Source organism: Equus quagga, chromosome 15 (genome assembly GCF_021613505.1).
Source record: "Equus quagga isolate Etosha38 chromosome 15, UCLA_HA_Equagga_1.0, whole genome shotgun sequence".
NCBI lineage: Eukaryota > Metazoa > Chordata > Mammalia > Perissodactyla > Equidae > Equus > Equus quagga.
The window spans coordinates 74,705,425-74,719,999 of NC_060281.1; the positions used below are offsets into that span (position 1 = coordinate 74,705,425).

General features: G+C 52.5%; 1 protein-coding gene across 1 annotated transcript in view; it reads right to left on the minus strand.

Moving 5' to 3' along the window:
- Positions 1–9,441, minus strand: part of RBM19 (RNA binding motif protein 19) — a 129,028-nt gene extending 119,587 nt beyond the window's left edge. Inside the window, exons 1-6 of the mRNA XM_046640636.1 lie at positions 9,302–9,441; positions 5,558–5,740; positions 3,829–3,954; positions 3,596–3,634; positions 3,081–3,273; positions 1,636–1,904 (exon numbers count right to left, since the gene is read on the minus strand). Of these exons, the coding sequence (XP_046496592.1) occupies positions 1,636–1,904; positions 3,081–3,273; positions 3,596–3,634; positions 3,829–3,954; positions 5,558–5,740; positions 9,302–9,337 (846 nt within the window). The 5' untranslated portion in view covers positions 9,338–9,441. The remainder of the gene's footprint in view (positions 1–1,635; positions 1,905–3,080; positions 3,274–3,595; positions 3,635–3,828; positions 3,955–5,557; positions 5,741–9,301) is intronic.
- Between the last annotated feature and the right edge of the window lie 5,134 nt (positions 9,442–14,575).

The window sequence follows — 14,575 nt, forward strand, 5'->3', positions numbered from 1 at the left end:
CCCTGCTACAGACCTGGACGCCTCGGGGAGAGCTCAGGGAGGCGCCTGCGGCCAGGGCAAGCCGGAGAATGCTGGAAAGTACTGTGCCTGCCGTGGATGTGGAGACCGGCCAGAGCCTGAGGCAGGAGGTGCCAGACCCCATGTGCGCCCCTGAAATGAGGGCTGGAACCAGAGCCTGGCACACCGCGGGTGTGCCAACAGGGGCCCCAGGCTCCCAGGGGGGCCAGAGGACACAGGAAGGAGACTGAGGTATATTGATATTTGTGACCACTGATTCAGGCCTTACTCTGTGCCAGACTCTGTGCAAAGCACTCTGTAGACACCACTGTCCTACTGAATGCTTAAAACAATCTTAGAGGGATTACAGGTTCAGGACGTTTTCTTTAATTTTGGAATTGAAATAAACAGCTCTGAAAAACCTAAATTTTTTGTTACTCTTTTGGCAATAAAAGCTGCCCTGACTTGAACTCATTTGCCAGCAGAGCCTGCTCTGAGCTGACGTGTGGCAAACTAGGGTTTACATTTGTCCCACGCAGCAGGAGTCGCCGCTTCTGTGTCACTGCAGAAACAGTCATGTGGTTGATCAGCGAGCGCTAGCCAGACCCCACTGGGGCGCTACACTGCATAAGGTATAGGCGTATCTTCCTGAAACCAGAAACTTTCTGAGTTCCAGCACACACCAAGGCACGGGGTTGTGGAAATTGGCCACAGAGCCAGTGCTCTCTGAGCACCATCCTGTGTGGGAGTCAGAGGCCTCTGGAGGAGAAGTGCCTCACCCCGGTCCCACAGCTAGGCCATGTCAGAGCTGAGATTTGAACCCACGGCTCTCTGACATCACCACACTTGACATTCTCTCTCAAATATATCTTTTTAGGAGAAGAGGACAGGGTGTGGCAATTAGAGGGGCAGAAAATGAAAGGAGGGAGGGGGATGGGGAAAGAGAAAAAACAAGAGGGAGATGAAGCTGGGGCTTTGAAAAGAAAGGGCCAGGCAGGGGACGAGCTGATGCTTCACTGGGGTCTCAGGGGGATGAGGCGATGGGGACCAAAACACCGTGACAAACTGTCTCTAAGGAGAGAGGACTCCAGGTGGACACGAGGTGGCTGCCCCAAGGGAAGCAGCCACGTTTATGATCTAGGCTCCAGGGCCCGGCAGCCCTGGGTCTGAGATCCGAGCCCACCATTTCCCAGCCATGAGCCAGGGCAAGACACTTTCCTCCTCTGGGCCTCAGTTTCTCGTCTATAAAACAGGACAAGATTGTCATGAGCTCCAACGACAAATGACACAGCAGGTATTGTACCTAGCATGTAGTAAGTGCTCAATTAATGTTATCTATTATTGTCGATTTTGGGCTCACATCTATCTACACTGCCACTGAATACCAAGTACCATACGCTCACATCCATCAGCAGCTCATTTACGCCCCCCAACTCCAGAAAGCAGGCAACCTCTCCACGTCAGTACAGGACATAAATTCAGAGAGGGGAAGTGACTGCCCAAGGTCACACAGCAAGCAAGTGGCAGGGCCAAGGTCTGAAGCCAGGTCTTTGGTGTGCAGGGAACGTGGGTGAGTGCGAGGGTGGACATCTTCCCTCTGCCCCCCAGCCTCCCAGGCACACCCAAATCCCCACACACCTCGGCCCTGGCCTCCGGTGGTTTCCTACTCCTAGACGGGATCCCTTGCTGTCGGCCAGACCCCGGCCCCTCTCCGTCCTGCTGGGCAGTGATGGCGCAGGAGTCCTCGTCCTCGGCCTCGCTCCCTTCATCACAGTTCACGGCCTCATCTTCACTCTCCTCCTCCTCGGAGGACGACGATTCCACCTTCACCATCTTGGATTTCAGGTAATCCATGTCCGACAGCTCCTTCTGCACAGCTGCCTTCGGTTCAAGGCTGCCATCTTCCTCTGGGAAGACAGGGAGGCTGCGAGTCAGTGACAGTCGTGAGCAAACCAGAAGCCCAGGACGGCAGACAGCACGGTGGTGTCACTTGCGAGCGGCATGAGCACTGAGCCCACGGCAACCAGGGGTCCTGCGCCACGCAGCCCCAGTGGGTCCTCTGAGAAGTAATGTCACATGGGGTGAAACCGCCAGAGTTTTGATATTTCACGGGCCGCAGGCTGAGAGCTCCGTGGCTCCCCGCACCAGCCCTGCTCTCGAGAATCCATTCTCTCAAATGCGGCCCGCTCGGGAGCACCTGCAGGATTATCGCTCCTTGATGAAGCCCCCATGCTTTCCAGGTGCTCTCAGGAGGAAACCCAAACTTGTTCTGCTCCAGCGTGCGGGAGCTGCCTGGCCTCTGCCCCCAGCCCCATCTCCTCCGCTCCAGCCATCCTGAACCCACAGAGCCCCCTCAAGCTCCTGCACTTGCCTTCCTCCGTGCCTTTGCTACGCTGTTCCCTCGGCCTGCAACCCCCTTCCTGTCTGCTTCCCTACTGTGTCCCACCACCTCCCCGTGAGTCCTTCGGACCCCAGCTTTGCACAGAAACTTGACCAGGCATAAAATTCACATTAAATCCATTCTCTCGCTTTAAACTACAATCTATTCCCGACCTCCACTTCCGCACTTGCCATTCTGGACTGCAATTGCTCACATCCCCATGTGTCCCCCACTATACCAGGAGCCCTTCTGAGGACACAGGCTCACTCCCTCCCCGACTCTGAGGTCTCCCCCGAGAACTCTCCGGTCCCCTTTTCAGCTTTCCCTCTGAGGACAGGTCTTCATGTAACACACTAACAGTGGACTCCTCTCTTTGTTCTTTCTCTCCCCTGATGGGGACGACAGCTCCACAGGAAAAGGTTCTTCTCTCTTGCTCACTGCTTTATCTCCAATGCCTAAAGCAACACCTGGCATACAGAAGGTGCCCTGTAAATATCTGACTGATGGACTGACTGAGTGACCAGGGCCGGTCAAGGCCTAAGTACCTGCCAGTGGGCTCATGACCCCAGCAGAGGCAGTGTCTGACTCGCCATCTCCTGCGTCTGGCACCGAGGGGCCCCCTGTCACACACACACACAGCCCGGGTGCATGCGGGGGCACGCACTGCAGCACGGAGCACTCACGTGCGCGCGGACGCCCTTACCTTCCGGGTCCTCCCCGGCTCCCTCCTCCTCACTCTCCTGCCCCGAATCGGAGTCGAAGTTCAGGTAGTCGTCGGCCGGCTTGCTCTTCCCTTTCGAGGGCTCGGTGTCCAGGGCGTCGTTGGCCCAGGTGGCTGTCTGCGTCCGCTTCTGGTGAACTGACAGGAACTCCTGGAACTCGCCGTCTTCCTTCAGCTGGTGGCACGGGAGCGGGCAGCAGGGGAGCAGAGAGAGGAGAGAAGAGGCAGAGAACGTTACAGTAGGGCTCACCCTTCCTGACTCCCAGGAGGCAAGAGCATCTTCTGAACTCGTTCCCCCTGTCTCTAGAGGAGCCCTGGGGTCAGCTGGGTCAGTCCTGGGAGGGCAGAGTGGCCTCTTCCTCAGACACGAAGACAGTGAAGCCACAGAGACGTGGCAAGGGGAGATGAGAGGATGGCTCTGCCTGCTGGGCCGGCCTGCTACAGCCCTCCCAGGACCACCCCGGGTGCCCCCCTCTGGGTCAACAGCACAGACTCACCTTCTCCAGTTCACCTGCTGCCTTTGTCTTCTTGTCATCCTGAAAACAGAAGGTGCAGACAGTGAGGGTCCCAGGTGACGGGCAGGGAGACGGAACCAGACTGCCTTGGGAGGCCCGCCTTCAGGAACCATCCGAGAGGGATTCTCCAGTCATTCCACTGCCACTGCCCTGCCCTCCCGGGGATGACTGCCCTGCTGACACTGGGGACGCAGGCAGGAGTGGCCTTCACGTACTTTCTTAGTTTCTGGGGGGACGGAGTCTTTGTCTTTTGAAGGCTGCTTGGACTGGCTGGGTTTCTGGGCATGTCTGCTCCAGGCTCGGGGCTTTGTTGGGTCCCCAAAGGACTTGCAGAACTCCACCTGCATGGGAGAGAGAGAAGGAGGCGGTGATGGTGACACCTGCCACGGTGCCAGCACGGATGCCGCCCTTCAGCATCTGGGAGCTTGGGCTTTTTAAAAGGCAGCTGCCACTTACTGGCTAAGTTGGTTAAAGCAAATGACTTACCCTCTCCTAATTCCGGCTTACTCCTCCTTAAAGTCATTATAGTCATTAACATTTACCAGAGAATTCCACACATCAGGTACTGTCTTAAGAGCTTTGCAAGCACACACAGCCTCCCAACGTGGCCGTGGGAGCCATTCCTCTCCCCACTTCTCAGATCAGGAAACAAGCACAGAGAAGTTCAGGAAGTAGCCCCGGGTCACCCAGCTAGAAAGTGACAGAGCAGAGACTGGAACACAGGGGCCAGGCTCTGGAGCCTGAGTTCGTAGCCACCCACTCCACCGGGCAGCTGAGAGGATGGAATGAGATGACAGAGGGCTGGCGAAGGCAGTGCTGAGCTGCCAGCTGCCAGCATCACTGTCATCACCGTGAAGCGAGCCCGCCTGGCTCCAGAGAACGTGAGGAAAGGGGTGGCCTGTTTGGAGCGTGGCAGAGTGCTGACAGCTAAGGCCAGGCCCACTCCCCAGGGTGGCTTTGTGAGACCTGGTCCTGCTGGGGCCGCAGTGGGCATGGGCACATCCTGCCAGTCAAGGGGGATGCTGGCTGGCCACCTCGACCCCTGGGGAAGGGGCTGCCATCTCATCATACCCCTCTGTGTGGACTCTCAGAACAGTTCTGCTGTTTCTGTAATAATGACATGTGCTCGCTGTACAAAATTCAAACAACAGAGGAAAGGGGAAAAAAATTTGTTTTGTCCCCACTTCCTATCACCCAGAGAGAAGAATTACTATTTTAGTAACAATCCTTCCATGGCTCTCTCTGCACACATCACACACATATAGATTTAGGGACACGACTGTGTATAAATGGGATCACGTGATATGTACTTGTCCAACATCTTTTTCTTCTCAAGAAAGTGTTACAGGTGTTTTACCAAGCTGTTAAATGCACGTGAGTGACCTCCTCCTCCAGGGAGCTTTCCTGACCCCTCCCTGGCAAGAGAAGGGGCCTCCTCTGTCCTCCATCAGTCCCTAGTGCTTCCCCCGTCACGCACTGATGACCCTGCCTGTGAGCAGTCTGTTTACCTGACGGCCCCTGCCTGCCTGTGGGCTGCTAGCTCCGTGAGTGAGGACGGGGACCTGGGGTACAACATTGCTCTAAATTCCCAGCATCGAGTGGGTGCTCACTGAGGGCTTGCTAACGGGTGAGTGAATAAATGATGTAGACCAGTGGTTCTCAAAGCGTGGGTTTGGGACCAGCAGCATCGCATCACGTGTGAGCTTGTTAGGCATGCAAGGTTTTGGGGCCCCCACATACTGAATCAGGAACTCCAGGCGCAGGGGCCCAGAGCTTTAACAAGCTCTTCAGGGCATTCATATGCATGGAAGTTTGAGAACCAGTGAGGAAGACCAAAGACGTCACAGCCGGAAAGAGGACAGCCTCTGGACTTGGGGGTAGAAGGAAAAATTAAGTGGCGTCACTTTCAATGGGCAGGCAGGGGCGAGATTCGTGCTGACTCACTGTGATCCGGGAGGTGTCGATAAAACTCTTGTTGAAATGGTTCAGTGCTGTTTGGGCTTCTTCCTCGGACTTGAAGCCGATGAAGCCAAACTTGCGGAACTTGCCATCTTTGGTGAACTTCAGGCTGCAGTCCGTCAGCGTGCCAAAGGCGGAGAACAGCTGTCTGAAACGCTCCTCCTTCATCTAAGACAGAAGAGGCGCAATGAGGGAGGAGCCGGGGAGTCCTCAGAGCCTAAGGGACAGAGCGAGCTGGAAACCCGAGGCCCTGGGATTCCCCAGGGTGACCTCAGACGAGGCGGTGGCGGAGTGTGCTTTGTCTGGCTGGAACACCTGCTAGCTCGTGGCCTAGAGGAAGTCCCTTATTCATGTCACCAATGAGGAAATCAAGACTCCGAGCGGCTGCAATGAAATCTTCCTACCCTCTGGGCTGTCAGGAGGATAAGGAGACCACTTATAAAAGGAGCCCAGCATGGTGGCTGCTACACAGTAGTAGGTCAGAATAAATGAACGTGGTAAGGTGTACAAGTGTTTGCTAATTGTGGTAGACAGAGTGATGGAGGCCCCCAAAAGACGTCCACGTCCTAAACGCTGGGACCTGTGAATATGTGACCCTACTTGGCCAAAGGGATTTTGCAGATGTGGTTACGTTACAGATCTTGAGATGGGGAGATAAGCTGGGGTTAGCCAGGTGGGCCCAATGTGATCACAAGATCTTTGTAAGAGGGAGACAGGAGGGTCAGAGCTGGAAAAGGCATCGTGAAGATGGAAGCACCAAGAGAATGGAAGATGCTCTGCTACTGGCTTTGAAGATGTGGGATGTGACAAAGAGCCAAAGAATGCGGGTGGTCTCTAGACGAGTCAGACCCTCCCCTACAGTCTCTGAAGGGACCACAACCCTGCCAACCCCGTGATTTCAGGATTTCTGACCTTCAAAACTCTAAGATAATAAATTAGTATTGTTTAACCCATGAAGTTGGTGGTAATTTGTTACAGCAGCAATAGAAAACTAATACACTAACATTATTATTACTATTATTTGGTCAAGGAGCCCCACACTATGTAAAACTGGCTCCTGGCTTCCACCATCCTCTCTCCAGCCTGGCTCCCCTCAGAACTCAGTGAGTTTCCTAAGCAGATATGGGGAGATTTGTGTGTGTGTGGCAGTGGGGTTGACGGGGCACCCAGCACCCCACAAACGGCCAAAACAAGCTCTAAAAGTCAAGAAGCTAGAGTCCTTGGCAGCCCAGTAGAAAGGAAAAAGACATTTTCTGAGGCAGGTTCTTAAGGACTCTGACCTTACTGAAATCTCACAGTCACTCTGTGAGTTGGGAATTATGACGTGCATTTTGTAGAGAAAATGGAGCTCACAGAGGATCAGCGCTCTGCTCAGGGTCTGCAGAATCAGGGTTTGTGACTCAGCTCAGGTATGGAAAAGGCAGTGGCTTCACCTTCCCCATTACTGGGAGGGACCACACTCGAGTGTGACCCCATCAGTCCTCTGTCAAAGACCTTCTGGTGACTTTCTAACAACAAAGGCTCAAGAACAAGCACTCAAGGTAACACAGGAGATTTTCCACGATCTGGCCTCGACCCAGCTCTTCAGCAGCATCTCTTGACAAATTCGTCGCAGGCTTCTCTGCTTCCCACCTCTGAGGTTTTTCTACCGTTGTTTCCTCTGGGTGAAATCACCCTGACAGACCCCGGCTAGCTCCTCCTCCTCCTCAGCTCAATCATCAGCTCCCCCAGTAAAGCTCTCCCAGATTCCTCAGGTGGGCTAGGTACCCAACCCGTCTGTGCTCACGAGCACCAGTTCGTACCTCAGTCCCTGCACCTCACATCACAGTGATCCAGTGTCTGTCTCTGCCGCTGGACCGCAAGTACCGTAAAAGTGGGGACTGCGTCTTACCCATCGCTATCTACAATGTCAGCAACAGAACAAGCCCTTGCTACTAAACGTCCGTCGGAAAAGAGCTAAGAAAAGGGCATGCAATCAGCTGAGAGAGAGAGGATGGTGTAGTGGTCAGGAATACAAATTCTAGAACCACATCGCTCAATTCAACCCCTGCTCTACGAATCACCAGCTCTGTGTGACCTCCGGCAAATCACTTTACCTTGCTGTAGCTCAGTTTCTTCATCTTTAAAATGGGCATAATAAGGGAACCTACCTCCTAGGGTTAGGGTGACGATTAACTCAGTTACTTTACCTAAAGCACCTGGAACAGTGCCTGGCACATACTAAGCTTTCCAAGTGTTAGCTACTATTGTCTTTATTAATTTAATTTTAATATTAACTAGTTAATTGGTATTTATTAATTTAATATTGTTTTTATTAATTCTCTCATTCATCGGACAGGACAGCCAATGGTAAGAGAACCAGCCAATGAGACAGAATGAGAAGCACAATGAGACGGAAGTTGGGAGGCGAAGAAGGAAGGGCAGCCAGGCTAAAATCCTCATCCACCAAAGTCAGGCATCAAGAGACCCCGCCTAAGAGGATGGATGGATCAATGACATATATTTGGTAAAAGTATACTGCTGAGGGTAAACAATGGAAGAATTAAAAACAATCATATAATAGAGACGGGAAGGGAGGAATAGAGAAGCTAGGTTCATCTTTCATAGTGGGCGGTCAGCAGATAATCACTGAGGTATATAAACCAAGAAATGGAGAGAGCACACTGTTTGGACATAGAGATGACTATGAGGAATCCTAAAAACTAACTATTGAGATGGTTACACCTGGAGAGAGATGGGGGGTAGCATGGAACCAAAGACTTTGCTTCTCGTTTTCTACACACTGTACTGTTTGAATTTTTTAAATCATGTTATAGGTCCCCCACAACCTGCTGGGGGTAAAAAAATAAAGTTAAAGAAACACAAGAAAGCATAAATGGTCTTGTGTTCTCACTCTTTCTAAGGAGGGAGGCTCCCGGGGGGCAGAGTCAAGAGCACAGAAGATCCCTCATGCCATCCAAGGGCACATGCTGTATTTTGGGAATGAGCTTACTGGCCACCCCAGTGGTGTGGGAGCTCTCCACCCAAAAAAAGGCATAGCGAAACAGGTAAGGATGGACCACTCGGGCGCACTGCGTTCAGTCAGCTGGTACCACACATATTCATCTATTTCTTCACTCACTCATTCGGCATGTTTCTACTGAATGCCTACCACGTACCAGGCTCTGTGCTGGGCTCTCGGGGAAGAGAGACAAGCATGAGTGAGTCACGTCTCCCTACTTACTGGATAAATGGTTTAAAGCCCTTCACACCCACTCAGTTTTCTTAAACAATTGCTCCCTACCCTAAAGGCGGGACTGGAAATTGGAATGCAGGTCCTCAGCCTAACGCTCCCCACACGCCTCCCCCACAGTCTCCTGAGTGGCAGAGAAATATAAATACAGTGTCTGATCCAGCCACGTGTCAACAACAAAAAAGGGGTCGGACGAGAGGGGCTGTGGGAGAGAGCATCCAGCACAAGGGAGTGGGGGAGGTCTCCCTGAGAAAAAAGTTGTCTGGTTGGGAGTCAGATACCCACGGGCCGGCTGTGAAACCTTGAGCACTCACTATCCCTCTCTCCCAACTGTCACAAGGGGACTTGCCGAAGATCCTGCCCCTTTTGCGTTCCGAATCCGCCCGCAATGCTGCCCCAGAGCCAAAGCCCCTCGATTCTCCCCAGCAACCTCCGTCTCAACCCCAGCTCCCGGCTGGTCCCAATTTCAGACCCCCAAGTCCAGGCCCTGCACTCACCCCGTTCGGGAGGTTCTTCACGATCAGTCGCGACATGGCGCACGGTGACCGATGTTTAAATTTCCGCACGAACGGACAGCGTCTTCCGCCAACAACTTTCACGCCACCTCTCTGGGCGCCGCCATCTTTGGCCAGGCGAAACTAAGTCACGTGCTCTGCACGTAGGCCTGCCCTTTCCGGAAATAGGCGTGGCCAAACAGGAGCGACCCGAGGAAATCACTCCCCCCAGGGGGCGGGCCTGAGCGCTTGCATTCTGCGCAGGCGCAGGCTATTGGGCGGCGCCCGGAGAGACCAATGCAGGGGCTGAGTCGGCAGAGGGCGCTGGATGCTGACGTCGGCGCGGGCTGCGCGTGGCCGGCTCGGCGAGTGCTTCGCAGACTGCCATATCCTTTCCTTTACTATTTTATTTTACTTTTGAGTCCTAAAACGGCCCTGAGAATGGAGGGAAGATTAGGGGTTCTTGCCTCCCTTTTAGAGATGGGGAAACTGAGGCTCCGAGAGGCTGCCAGGCACCGTGAATCAATTACTGAGCATCACCCGTGCTTATTAGAACGTGTAGGGTGGAAAGGCGGGCAAACTGGGAAGCAGGCGAGTGAAGCAGCTTGCTCAAAGTCGTCTAGCTATTAAGTAGTATTAAGTATTGGATAGTTTTAAGTGGTAGGATTACGGGGTGTATGGCTTTCCTAGGGCTACTGTAACCAATAACCAGAAATTTAGTGGCTTAAGACAACAGAAAGGTGTTCTTTCACGGTTCTGGAGGCCAGAAATCCAAAATCAGGGTGTCGGCGGGTCTGCGCTGCCCCAGGAGTCTGCGGGGGAGGGTCCGTCCTTACCTCTTCCGGCTGCTGGTGGCTCCAGGTGTCCTTGGCTTGTGGCTGCATCGCTCCAGGCTCTGCCTCTGTCTTCACGTGGCCACCTCCCCTCTAGTGTCTGAGTCAAATCTGTCCTCTCTCCTCTCTCTAATTAGGACACCTGCTAGTGGGTTTAGAACCCATCTAAAATCCAGGATGATCTCATCTTGAGATCCTTAATTTTTAGGTGTCCAAATAAGGTCACGTTCATAGGTGCCAGCGATTAGGACGTGGGCATACCTGTTTAGGGGGCCGCTGTTCAACCCACTGCATGAGAATTTACTGCTTTGTAGTAGGTTCCTTTGAAGATCACATTTCACCCTCTCCACGTCTTAGGTAGACTGCAACAAAAAGACACACACACACACACACACACACACGCAAACATGTGCCCTCAAGCCGAGAGTAGAGGACTTAAGGGGTCGCTGTGTTTCAAAGTCATTCGTTTACTCAACAGATATTTATTGATATGTATGAAAGCGCTCTTAATTAAGTGACAATTAGAGGGTTGTTCTCTGCACACTGTGACCCTGGTCAGGCGGGCTGGAGCAGGCTTTACAAGGCAGCTCTGAGATATTAGCCTTTTATGAGAGGGCATGTGGGCTGCCCAGCCTGTCTTGGCTTCGTATACTTTTATTTTATTATTTTTATGAACTGCCTTTATTAAAATGCGCAACTTAACGTAGGCTTCCTGAAAGAAATTCACAAATCAGAAGGTCTTTCAAAGGTATTAAAAGAAAGTGGAATGCTCTTTGCCAATCGGCCCGTCCCAGTAAAATATGGTCGCCACATGTCGGGCGGGGAAGGACGGACCGTTCCTGGGCTGCGTTCACCGTGCATTCAATAAACAGCCACGTGGTAACATTATTATTCGTCTTCCTGCTCTGCTTCCTCCTGGTTTTGTCTCTGCCTCTGTCTTTCCCAGCAAATATAATCCGGGGGCACCTGGACCCCGCCTGGCTGGCCTCTCTGATTACGCCCAAGGATTAAAAAACAGGCAGGTGTAAGTCACCTCCATCCACGGCCGCCTTCACGAGTGTGTTGGGGGGAAGCTGTGGGAAGTTGTGCCTGGATCCCAAGGAATTAACTTCCAACCAGGGACAGGCCAGCGGTGGGGGAAGATCTCGAAAAGGGTTAGTGAAATACTTTTAAAAAAAGATATTTTGAAAATTAAAAGGATTTGAGAGGTCAGTATGTCTAGATGTGGAATTATCGCCAAGTACGTTATAAAGGGCAAAACCAAGGGCAGAAGCAGCTCCCTTTGGTGCAGAAAAGACTCTCTCCGCCTCCTTGCTTCTCTATCCAGCAAGCAAACTACGCCCTGGGCCAAATTGGGCCCACCGCCCGATTTTATATGGCCTGACAGCGAAGAATGGTTTTCACATTTTTAAATGGTTGGAAAAAAATATCGAAAGAACAATAACATTTTGTGACTCATAAAAATGATACAAAATTCACATTTCCATGTCCATCAATAAAATGTTATTGGCACACAGCCACGCCCATTCTTTTATGTCTGGTCTGCGGCTGCTTTTGTGTTGCAACGGCAGAGAGGAGAAACTGCAACAGAGACCCTGCCCTGGCAACCCTCTGGCATCGGGGCTGGCCGTGTGACCTGTCTGGAGCAGCAGAATGGGGCAGAAGCCTAGGCCACGAGGAGCATGCACCTCCTGACAACAGACCCAGGTTGATCATCTGGGTGACGAGAGGCTCCTGGTCTGGTCACTCCCTCGCCCACGGCGACAGCTGGCCAACCACGGAATGTGTGGGTGGGGCCATGCTAGACCACCCAGCCCCTTGCTCTTCGGCCCGCTGACCAGAGACATCTCTGGAGCCCAGCCCAGATCCGCGGAGCCCCAGCGCACTCAAGCAGCACCAACCGGCTGGCTGTGGCGGTGAATTTTATGAGTCAACTTGACAGGGCCGTGGCTGCCCAGCTGTTTGGTTAACCGTCATGCTGGGTGTGTCTGTGAGGGTGTTCCCGGAAGAGAGTAGCATGTGAATTGGTAAACTGAGGAAAGCAGATGGCCATCCCAGCGTGGGTGGGGCTCAGCCATCCCGTTGGAAGCCTTAGGAGAACAAAAGGTGAAATGAGGGAGAATTCTCTTTCTCTGCTTGTCTTTAAGCTGGGACATGGGTCTCCTCCTGCCTGCGGGCTCTGACTGGGACTTGCCCCTCCCCTCTCCTGATGGCCAGCTTGTCACCTGCAGATCGTGGGACCTCTCAGCTTGGGTCACTGCCTGAGCCAATTCCTATAATACATCTCTCTCTCTCTCCTATCTGTCTCCTATTGGTTCTGTTTCTCTGGAGAACCCAGGATAATTGGCTGACTGTAGACTCATGAGTAATAACAGGTGCTAACTGTTTTAGGCCCCTGGGCCATGGGCTGGCTTGTTATGCGGCAATAGCTAACTGATACACTGTATCTGCCTGTGGCCTTGGAGCTGCCCCATCGCCTTCAGTGCTCTGTGGACCTTTCTCACAGGACAGGTTTCTTCAAACAGCAGCTTTTCTAGGGCTCCTGACACTTTTTAGTTTAATACAATTCAACAAATATTTGAGTGACTCTGCTGCCAGGTACAGGGGCTATAGCAGTAAATATGAAACTTTCTGCTGCTGTCTCTTGGAACTTTCTGCTCATGGGAAGCCGACGTTAGACAAATAGTTACAAGTGCAGTGAGCATTGTGAGAAGTGGGCTACAGGCCCTATGGGGCCTGATTTAGGCTGGGGGTCCAAGAAGGCCTCTCAGAGGAGGGGGTTTGACAGCTGTGCTCTCAGGCAAAGGCAAGGGGTGGGGAGGAGAGGGTACTTTCCAGCAGAGGGAACAGCGTGTGAAAAGCCTGGAGGCAAGAAACAGCATGTTGAGTGGTCCACGGAAGGTTTGTGAAACCCCATAACTCAGCCAGGGGATGGCCCTGGGCTCAAATCCTAGCTCATCACATTCAGGCTGCGTGATCCTGGCAAACTTTTCATCTCTAAGCTTGTTTTCTTTTCTATAAAATTGAGTAGCAGTAGTATCCAGCTTCCAGGCATGTGGTAAAAATAAAATATGATAATATGCATAAAAAACAGCATTCAGGATTACCTGTAAGTATATTTTCACTATAATTTTAAAAACATTTTATCAAAAAACAGCTCAACCAACACCTATGTATCCTCACCCAGGTTCACTGAATATTAACATTCATTCATGTCATTTGATTGACGTGGCTCTTTATATATGATTGTTATTACAAAACCATCTGCAGATACATGGCAGACACCAAGGCCATTCACCCAGAAACACTCCAGTGTGTATCTGATACATCACCACAGTGCAATCATCAATTCGGGAGATCTGATATCAATCCAATACGTATCCAATAATGCATACCCAAATTTCAACGAATGCCCCAATCATTTTTTTTCCTGACTAATGATTCAGTCTGACACATTGCAATCTCCTGTCACATGTCTTTAGACTCCCTTAATCTGCACTGTTTTATTTGCAGAATTTCCTCAGCCTTCCTTCAGGACCATGAGCTTCTGAAGGCTCCAGGCAGGCCGTGTTGTAGGATGTCTCTCCTGGGGTTAGAATGCTATTTCCTTATGGCTGGATTCGGGCTGTCATGTTGATTTGTCCCAGAGTGGGGCACTGAGGGATGGTAACCAGTCGCCGGGTTAAGGGGCTGTCTGCCACGTCATCTTCTGTAGAGTTTTAATTTTTAGCAATTTTGCCAGTGTGTAGAAAGGCTCAGAAATAGTCAACTTTAGTTTTTATCGGGACGCACACATCCTGTCTTCCTATCCATTGACACACAGGGAAACTGAGGCTCAGAAGAAGGAGACACTCGCTCAAGATCACACAGTAGGGACCAAGGTCAGGTTGGAGTGGGTGCCTCTTGCTCCTCCCTACCTGTGATCACCCCCAGGGGTCAGGAAGTGGGGGCAGCAAGGGGGTGCGGGAGACCGTTGCCCTGGGTGTCGCCACCTGGCACCTTCAATGTGGCCCCAGCAGTCCACTGCCCATCACCCAGAAGCCCCTGGGAAGAGCAGCCTTGAGGGACGCAGGTGCCAGGGTGACTCGAGACAGGAGGCCAGGTGTGCACCAGCCTCAGCCACCCCTGCACGTCAGGCAGCTCACCTGTGACAGGTGGCAGCCGAGCCCGGCCCCCCCCACCCCATCGGCCCTGCTGGGGGCCCAGTGCCAGGGCTATGGGGGCCCCTCCTGCTGTCAGAGTGGACCATAAATTTTCTCCTGGAGACACAGCACACATCACAAGTCATTTGTCAAACAGCCTGTGGCTGGGAAAGGCTGACCATGTGCTAAGAAGACGAGCCAAAGGGGGTCTTCTCCCGGGTTCTGCGGGCTCCGAGTTCCAGCGTCTGTCTAATCCGGGCTGGCTGCCATGCTGGCCAGGGGCCAGGCAGGTGATCTGGGGA